General features: G+C 33.5%; 1 protein-coding gene across 1 annotated transcript; it reads left to right on the plus strand.

Moving 5' to 3' along the window:
• The first annotated feature begins 3,349 nt into the window (after positions 1-3,349).
• Positions 3,350-10,369, plus strand: LOC134683871 (uncharacterized). Its single transcript, XM_063543176.1, has 4 exons — positions 3,350-3,488; positions 5,550-5,893; positions 9,011-9,130; positions 10,050-10,369. The coding sequence occupies exons 1-4, from the start codon at positions 3,485-3,487 to the stop codon at positions 10,188-10,190; spliced, it is 609 nt and encodes a 202-aa protein (XP_063399246.1). The 5' UTR covers positions 3,350-3,484; the 3' UTR covers positions 10,191-10,369.

Below are 10,369 nucleotides of genomic sequence, written 5' to 3' on the forward strand. Positions count from 1 at the left end.
AACTGTATTTTGGTGAAAGAAATCATTTTTTTATAAAAATATGGTCTGTTAATGGGTCGGATGTATAAAACTCGGTCTGTTAATTGGTCTGTTAAGAGTTATGAATGACATTACAAGTATAATTCAATTGCTATATGGGGTGTTATCTGAATAAAGATATAGGCCCAAGATTAGTGGCTAGAATAAATGGAAACAACACATGAACAACGAAACATAAGTTTAGACAATGGAATCTGAAAATTGATAGAAATTATTTCAAAAAGTGTAAAATCAAATTAATATTAAATTCATCAAAGAATGGTCGCATATATCTGGATATGTGGATTCTGTTTCATTGATATGAATGGCACCAATTTCTCATATACATACTAGTTAACAAGTACATAAATCAGAGATAAACTTCGTAATGTTTTGATTTTTTTTTTATCAAATGAACTGAAATATGTTTACAATGCAAACAAATATAGACAAACCTTTCAACATCAACATTTCTCTAGACCACCTTGAAGGTCACTCGATAGATTAACAAGCACGTTTGCGGACTTCGAGTCGGCTAAATGACTTACAATATCATAGGAATACATCATTACTCGAAAAATAAAATTAATATTATGCATTTATTTTGATTTACAGGAATATAAAATTGTCTTGTTGTTACACATTAAATCAGCACACGACACTAATATAAAAAAAAATTACTAATGTCTATTTCTTGTTTAGAACCACGGTTTAGAACTTGGTACAGGCATTTCCTTAGGTGGCAGAAAATGAGAATGATGACTCGGTACAAAGGAAAATACATACCGGAAATAAACTCCTCATAGATGCCAGGATTGAAATTTGATTGTTGCGCCTTATATTTACGCAAGACACGCGTTTCGTCTACGAAAAACTCATCAGTGGCGCTCGAAAAAATGTTTAAATGGCCAAAAACAAAGTTGAAAAGCAATACAACTAATACCGGCGTCACACATTAGCGTATAACTCCGACGCTGCCAATATGCTTTAAGCGTGTATTGGGCGTACTATAAGCGTACCTAGAAGGCTAAGCGTCTATCCGGCGTTCAAGAAACGTATGTTGGCGTATGTTGTATGTTTTTTATGCTGCATAAAAATTTCCTCGGGTTGTAGCGTTCATAAAGCGTATTTACTTTCCTTCAGTGGCTAGAGGTATAGGGGAGTGTTGATTTCTCATAAACATGTTTATCCCCTCCGCACTTTTGCGCCTGTCCCAAGTCAGGAGCCTCTGGCCTTTGTTAGTCTTATATGATTTTTAATTTTAGTTTCTTGTGTATAATTCGGAGTTTATTATGACGTCCATTATCACTGTACTAGACTTAGTATGCATATTTTTTAAGGGACCAACTGAAGGACACCTAAAAATGCGGGGGTTTCTCTCTACATTGAAGACCCATTGGTGGCCTTTGTCTGTTGCCTGTTCTATGGTCGGGTTGTTGTCGCTTTGACACATTCCCCATTTCCTTTCTCAATTTTACCTTTGTATTTCGACGTTCTTCAAACTTATGCAACGCGCTTTGAACGATTGCTAAGCGTTCCTATGGCGTGCAACTAACGTACATGTATACCGACTTTGTCAGTTTTCTCTGTACGTTTTATGCACGCTGGTCTATCCGCCAATGTGTGACGCCGGCATAAGGTAATCTATTCATAAGATAGAAAAGCCTTAGAATTCCAAAGAAAACGCATGGAATTTAACCAGCTGAAATGCAACACATGACAGATTCATAGATGTTACAGACTTTGAACAGACAAAAAAATAAGACTGATTGATAACTTTACGTAAATAATAAATTCATGCGAATTCGAGCGGCCAATCAGTCCATATAAAAAAATAATAAAATAAAAGTGCTCTCACAGTATTGTATCATATCGTCATATGTACATCTCATTTTTTTCAATGTGAAAATATAAACTCAAGGTAGTAAGACTATTGTCGTGGCTAAATAACTCTTAACTGACACGATTTAAATTGTCCAACCCATTAACAGACTGTATTCCCCTAATATGCATTAAAATGTGGTATAACTCAACTTATATAACAATTATGAAATATTTATCAATAACAATTGATTTTATATAACCAAAGTACTACTTTGTGTCCTTTAAATCATATCTAAAAATGGTTTTTGGCCTTTTATCTAAAATATTGCTATGCGTACAATCATAAAAACCACATACTTGCGCGACGCCTTTTCGTTTTATTTAAAATTGCGCAGGCTCTGCATTTTTTATTAATGGTGGAAAATGTTCTATGATAGATATCATTTTGTCAGACACTTTTCTTTTTTTGATGTGATTCTCATAATGTGCAAAAAAATCTATATATTTAACAGAGTTTAACATTAAAATGTGAGTTTTACTCTTAACAGACTTTAGCCAACCCGATTAACAGACCCAACGCCGATATAGCCGCATACTCAATATAGATTAACTGACCTATCTCTCGGTTAGCCGAGTGTCGGCCGTGAACAAGTTGATTGTATCATATCGACTAGTCACTTCTTATTGCTATGTCATAACATTTGTATTAGCAAGTCGGCATTGTAATACAATTATTTCTTCATCCTTCCAACAAATTGAATCAACATGACTATTAGATTCCAGCTTATAACACAGAAAATAACTTATAATTCCGCTTTATTAGCAACAAAATAACTTTACAAGGGGTGTACCATATGCGCTTCCATCAGGGGGGCTACATTAGTTAAACGCAAAGAAAAAGTACAGATGACAATTACCCACAGATAGCTCAAAGCCTTATTTTAACTAATAGATAATATTGGGTCCGTTAGTTTCAGAGAAGATGAACTTTGCAAAAGGTAACAGTCAACACACAACGACGACGACAGACGATCCAGATGACGGATATTACGTGTTTAAGCCAGGTGACTTGACAATTTCGAATCAAACATTGGACAAATTAAAAAAAAATCATCTTAACATATCCGTTTACCACAATTCGAAAGGGTGCACCATAGAAACAAATATTTGTACCAGAAGACAGTTTGTCAAATTTGATCAAAATTTACATCACAACGATCTTGTCAGAATACACAAAAAACTACTGATTTATTACAGGATATGCAATAGGACTCCCCCCCCCCCCCCCCCCCCGGAATTATTGATGTTTTAATTTTTGTGATAAATTTATCAATTGCTCCAGGTAAAACAAATCAGGTGTGTTATACAATTAACAATAGCTTTCTCTGAAGTTAAACACGGAAGTCACAAAAAAGCTTTAGAATTTAGAGGGTATGATAGTATAAAAGCCTATTGTGATCAAACCATTAACAAAAATCTTGTCAGTATAATCAGAAAATATCACAAATTGGGATCAGGAGGGTTAAGAAAACAAATATTAAAAATACAAAATTATGTTAAATTTATGTTTTGCCACCAAAAAGGATATTACGTGCTTTTCTCCTTTACTTGCTGACTGACTTGGCGTACCCTTGTTGGAATAATGGGTAAATATTTTTGCAATTATTTATTAACAGTGATACGGTATATGTGGTAAGTACAAAAAATGTATGACTTCTTTATAATTCATCAATTTCTCACTTTCTTCTTTCTACAAATCTTGATGCAAATAAACTCATAATGATCATTGATACCTGGCACCGAGAGAAAACAGGCAGAAGCCTGTTTTAATAGATATATGAAGATGTGATATGAGTGGCAATGAGACAACTCTCCATCCAAGTCACAATTAATAAAAGTGAACCATTATAGGTCAAGGTGCGGTCTTCAACACGGAGCCTAGGCTCACACCGAACAGCAAGCAAGGGCCCCAAACAGTGACAGTACTGAAACAGTAGTATGCCATCATAACATAGAAAGACACCCTATAAAATATCAATTGGAATGACTTAACTCAATCAAGCATGTTTATAAACAATAAAACTATTATCATTTTTCTCATTTTATTGTTATTTTAATTTATATTGTATACTGATCGTGTTTGTCAACATATTTTTAAAGAAGAAAATAGTGTTTTTTTTAGCTAGAGATTGCACCATTTCGTTTATTTACATCGTCGAAAAATATTTTTTTGTTCTTCTAAATAACAAATCAAGTCTTAATCACCTCTTAAAATGCATTTGTACACCGATAGCCTCTTCAATTTGTATAATCCTATAATCTGTAAACTAACCCTCACATATAAAAATCGAAAGACGATATACTCGGCATATAAATATAGACCCCAAAACAAATGAAAATTGAACTTTCTTTAATCAATCCGCACAACGTCATACAGCTTTATGTAAATAAAACAAGACAAACTCGAATAAATAGTGTAATTTGTTGATAGAATAAGTTAATAGCACGATAACTATTAGGTGATTAACTAAACAATCAGAGAATCGTAAGGGAGCTTTCCCCAGTCAATAAGAGTCATATGTGTAGCAATTACATTACACACTGGGCGAAGTAAATTTCAGTAGACATACACACGGACAGACGGACAACGAAAAACTATAACACATTTATTCATTGACGAACTTTTAAAAATCTACCGTTAAATGGTGACAGGTGATTTTATACCATATTTTTCTTTTAAAAGCAATTTGAACCTTTACAAATTGACATGATTTTTTTTTTATCAATTATACATTTTTCTCCACCAATTCTTTAAAGATACGTCTTGTGTTCGTCATTATCCAAGATCTTTTAAACGAATAATGACGATACCTGTCAACTGTTAATTTCGTTTTTTTTTGTATCTCCATTGTACATGTATATATATTGTAAATTCGTTCTTTGTTCTGCATACATTTATTCCTTTATCTGAATGCATTAGAATATAATAGACAAATTACAAAAATAGTTTATCTATGCTCAATTCTCAAAAGCGATAAAAAAAAAAGAAAAATCAAGGTAAAATGAGGAAATCGTGTTAACTCCATATGGAAAAAGCTAGTTAATCATTTGTGTATATCTAGGATGGCTGTTAGTTTTAACAATTTAACCCTATGTCGGACCACCTTTTATTTTATGTCCCTATCCTTTTTGTTATGGAATCAGGTTAGCTATAGAACGTGGGAAATATTGATTATGAGTTGCTACATGAAGGTTAATTAGTATCAGTTTGACGTCCTTAGAGACATTTGTTTGGCTATCGATACCGTCATGAAGATGACAAAGTTGTCAAACAATTGTTAAGTAAAGGACATAACTTCTATACATAAGGAAACAGCTGATATTCAGTCAAACTTTGGCCTTTGGTGTAATCTTGTTTTGTGGATAATTTAGCTGTCACTGTTTTATACTGTTTAGACAAAAAAAATGAAGGAAAAATTGTAAAACATTAAAATTGGTCGGAAGACATCTTATCAGGAGACATTTGATGATCTCAGTTATATCTATACGCTTATTTTGTCTTCCTGGTGATGCTCGCCTTTACTGTCCTGCTATAGTGGTTTGAAAAATATTGTGTATAGAAGTAAACATTTTCGGTCACGATTTTGTAGCTTAAATTTAACTTCAGTAAGATCCTTAAATGTATTTATAGTTTTTTATTTTTACAGCTGAGTATTCAAACTACAGTAAAATTCCATTGAATGAACATCGATCCCAGCAATATGTACCAGCCGAAGTCCAGGCAGATGAAACTGATACATCATCAATATATCACAAAGAAGATGGAGATAAACAACCGTCACTTACTTTACTGAAAAATCAACACTTTGCCAAACCTGAATTATATTCTGAAGGGGATCAACCACCTCCATATACACTAGTTGAACATATATGTGTTGTAACAGATACCTCTCCAACATTCAACAACGTGCCTGCTTTGGTAGATCAACCAACGTCCTTAGCTTCTTTCGTTCCATATGAACTTGAGTATCAAAAGATTTCTACTACAAAGGTAAGTGATTTCTATATAAAAGGATGTATAGGGGTAAGTGAAAACTGGAATCAGGCGACTTGAAGCAGGAGTGACGGGAGGGAAGTGAGATTAAGACGAGGGTAACTTGTTGAAGGCTCATCAAATCTATTAAAAACGGGTCTAAAACAGAGGCATATGATACCAACCGTACAATATTGGTTTACGTCGAAAAGAAACCAGACAACACAATTGCATTTTGACCTTTGTAGATAATTGCCTCATTTGCAATACCACATATACTTATTTTAAACAGTAGACATGAACACTACAAATAGTTATCAAAGGTACAAGGATTATAATTTAATACACCAGACGCGCGTTTCGTCTTCATAAGACTCATCAGTGACGCTCAGATCAACATAGTTATATACCCAAACAAGTACAATGTTGAAAGGTTATGCCAAATACGGCAAAGGTAATCTATTCCTTGGATAAGAAAATCCTCAGTGTTTCGAAAAATTCAAAGTTTTGTAACAGGAAATTTATAAAAATGACCATATTATTGATATTCATGTCAACAACGAAGTGCAAACTACTGGGCTGGTGATAACCCCCGGAGACAAAACCTTAAACTGATCACCGGTGTTTGCCGGGTTCCGCATGTAACATCCGTCGTGTTGATCAGTTTTAGTTATTTCCTTGGTATCAGGAGTGAACGCCTTCAAGACTTTTTTTTAATACATTTGTGCCACCAAAGTCTCATGCCCCTATAGGTATTGTAGGCAAATTACCTAATGCTGATTTGATGCTGAATCTCGGATCATTAGGTCACACTACAAATCAGTAAAAGTGTAAAATGACGTATTTCTGAACTCACTCGACTGTATTGAGTTTTACTCGACCAGTCTGAATTGGTCTGAAATTTACCTGGTATCACGTAACCTCAATACTAATCATACTCGATTGTTCTGATTTGATTTTACCCTTATCTTTGCTATTGAAAAAAGTCTGAAACATTACTCCACCAGTCTGAAACAGTCTTTATCCATTCTCGACATGTACTCGACCTGTACTCAACCAATTCTCAACCGTTTTTATTCAGTCTGAACTATACTATCAAATGCCTGAACAAAACTCGACCAGTCTGAACCATACTTGACAAAATAACATCTACTTTTTTAATTTTTAACTATTAAATTTACTTTCTTTTTGAAGCCAAGATGAAATAAAGACACATAATTTTTACATCCTCACATTAATCTCAGATTTACAAAATTGCTATAGTTTAATTATCTAATTTCAAATTCTGAGCCCTTTTCTCATGGACCTAAACTCGGTGCTGTGTTATTCTAATGCAATTATATTGTATCAATGGTTCTGATTGGATGACAGTTAGCTTAAATTTCTCTATCTCCTTGTCTGTAGTCTGTAACTAAGAAAGCCGACATTTTGAAATGCTGAATGTATTGACATTTAATTTCTACAATAATAAGCCAAAAAACTCGCATGTTGCACCGTATTTTTTTTTATCAAATTTCATTACATTCTGAAGCGGCACAGAAGCCAGAAAGTTTATCTTTGACCCCGGGAGCATACATATGACGTCACCTAGTGTAGGGACCAAAGAAGATAACATCGTTTCGTGGAATTTTCATAAATGAAGATTTTTAACCGAAATAATGATTGAAATTTAAATATGAACTTGTTTTGCGTTAGAATAGGGATACCTGTATTGTATTTGAAGCTTAAAGGACGTCCATCAGTGGTTTTACTGTCGCAAATACCCGTTTTCCTGTCCCCGCTCCGCGTCGCCAGGTAAACTAAATTTGCGACAGTAAAACTACCGATGGACGTCGTTAAAGCTTCAAATACAATACAGTTATCTCTTAAGTTTAACTCACACGTAAATTAAACACAATTACGTTGCCATTGATAAAACTCAATGTTTACATGTAGTTTAAATCATGTTTTGTCTACATGCAGTCGATAGTCAATGTAGGCCTTTTGTAGATTTAGTGTACACAAAACAAGGCATTTAAAACATCAATTTTACCATGTATATAAAAGATTAACACAATTTTTTATAATGATAACAATTATCGATAAAAGAGGGACGAAAGATACCAAAGGGACAGTCAAACTCATAAATCTAAAACAAACTGACAACGCCATCGCTAAAAATGAAAAAGACAAACCGACAAACAATAGTAAACAAAACACAACATAGAACACTAAAGAATAAACAACATGAATCTCACCAAAAACTAGGAGTGATCTCAGGTGCTCCAAGAAGGGTAAGCAGCTCCTGCTCCACATGTAGCACCCGTCGTGTTGCTTATGTGATACCAAATCCGGTAAATAGTCTTATTCGGTAGGTCACACTCATGAAAGGAAAAGGGATTGTAGTTAAGACGTAAGGAACATATCCGATATCATTTGTGAAACGGTTATTCCATAGCGGTTAACCAACTCGTGATGGCGTCCGTAAAATTTACGAAGGGATGATTTCAACTTCACCATTTGGAACTCTTGGTTTAGTAGCTTCCATGTGAGTAGCAACCCTCTATTAAGAAAATCATGATAGGAAATGCAAGCACTGGAATATTGTATCAATTGGGAGGTATATACACCGTATGCAGGTGCTTCCCAGAAATATTTGTCTAAACTTGATATATTTATTTGTAATAAAAACAAAACTTTACGTAGCTTTATTAACCCCTTATCAAGACTCAAACCATAATCATTGCCAACACATAATTCATTTAAAATGGCTTTTCCGAATCGACGGGACGTACGCAGAAGAATTTGCCACTTGTCTTTACCCAACAAAGATTCACTCATTAGTGCATTATTAAAAAAGGATGAAGTAAATTGCATTGTTTGTCTAGTATCTCAGATCTGTTAAAATACGTAAACACTCAGAAATAAAAAAAACCAATACCCCTCCCTTTGCCAAAAACTCATTGGAGAAGAAATACCATTTGAATCCTGTTTCTTCGTCTGTAAGCACGCTGCTGCAGCCTATGTTTTCAAATGCCTTAATCGAGACATCGAAATGAGTGTTTACGGAAAAATATAAAAGTCATATGATCAAACATACAGCCTATCCCTCAAACAGTAACAATATATTCTACAGCTTTTTTCTGAAATTTTTAGACAAAGATGGAGGATATCGATGAACCTCCAGCACCCGGTTCCAATTATCGTTGGTTAGCCATTTTGTGTCTCTGCTGTTCCGTGATACCAGGTGGGATTGCTTTCGCTTATGCCACCAAAGTAAGTGTTGCATGATTTATGATGATGTATAATTAAAGAATCTAGGATAAACAAAAACATGGTGCAACAATCGAACATTCCTTTTCCCCCATATCACTTTTAACCATTATTTGGTTTTATAATTTGTGATCATTATATAATGTAACTTCCATGAAAACTTCGAGAAGAATTGAAAAAGAAAGGTAGTATCAGGTCATTTTTACGATTTCCTACTGATTGCGTTCTATTCATCAATTAAAATTTGAAATTTAAAATTTAAAGTGCGGACACGGTAGAAAGTTTCGATTGAAACAAAAAAAGAAAAAAGTTAAAAAGCATTAAAAAGAAAAAAAAATGAAAGTACATGTATCAATAAAACAAGTAGTATACTTCAACTACTTTTTTTAATATAAATATTGTAAAATATGTTTTTACATTCCTGATTCCGGATTCTGTATTTGATAGCTAAACTTATTCCTTTTGATAATGTTGAATTATTTCATGATCTTATCTCGTTGATAATTTTTGCAGGAAATAGTTTCTCCACATTTTGTAAATAGTGTAAACTCAATTTTAGTTATGTTCATTTGTTAGTTGCATGAGTTTCTTTTTCTTATTTGTTTTGCTGTTTACAGTTTTCATAATGGTTTTCATGATTATTACGAAACACGTTAATTGAGTGAAAATTATGTTTACATCGAAATAAATTGTTATCATTATTATCAAAACCAAAGAAAATAAAATCATCCACTTTCAGTATTGTATTAAATGTACCCTTTTTCATTGCAAAACTAATTGTTCATGGTGAAAAGTTGACAATGAAATGTTCTTTATATTGGTTGGTTTTCGTTTAAAATAATATACACGCATAAATAAACCAAAACCTTTTTAAAAGATTTTTACTATCTACAAACTGCACTAATAATTTTTGTTTTTGTAGGCAAACAAAGCGAGAGCACGAGGTGATTATGATGCAGCAAGAAAATATAACCGTTGGGCTTTGATTTGGATAGTTTCATCATTTGTTTGTGGAATTTTTTCAATCATCTCTTATCTCAAATATGAAAAATGGGGCCCTTAAAATAATAACCAGTCGCAGTGTTTATTCTTACCAAATACTTGTGAATGCATTATTAGTAAACGACAAAGCTGAACGAGCTATAACAATTAAACATCTCAGGTCTATAAGTGGTTCAGTTTAAGAAGTTTCAATGGCTGAGTATTTATGTTGAACAAATTTTCTTACTGACATGTTATATT

Source organism: Mytilus trossulus, chromosome 9, assembly GCF_036588685.1.
Source record: "Mytilus trossulus isolate FHL-02 chromosome 9, PNRI_Mtr1.1.1.hap1, whole genome shotgun sequence".
Classification (NCBI taxonomy): domain Eukaryota; kingdom Metazoa; phylum Mollusca; class Bivalvia; order Mytilida; family Mytilidae; genus Mytilus; species Mytilus trossulus.

What these genes read in the sequence shown, in the direction of transcription:
- LOC134683871 (XM_063543176.1), top strand. An exon ending in AAAAGATTTCTACTACAAAG is followed by an intron (nt 5,894 to 9,010) that starts GTAAGTGATTTC and finishes TGAAATTTTTAG; the next exon opens with ACAAAGATGGAGGATATCGA. An exon ending in CTTTCGCTTATGCCACCAAA is followed by an intron (nt 9,131 to 10,049) that starts GTAAGTGTTGCA and finishes TTGTTTTTGTAG; the next exon opens with GCAAACAAAGCGAGAGCACG.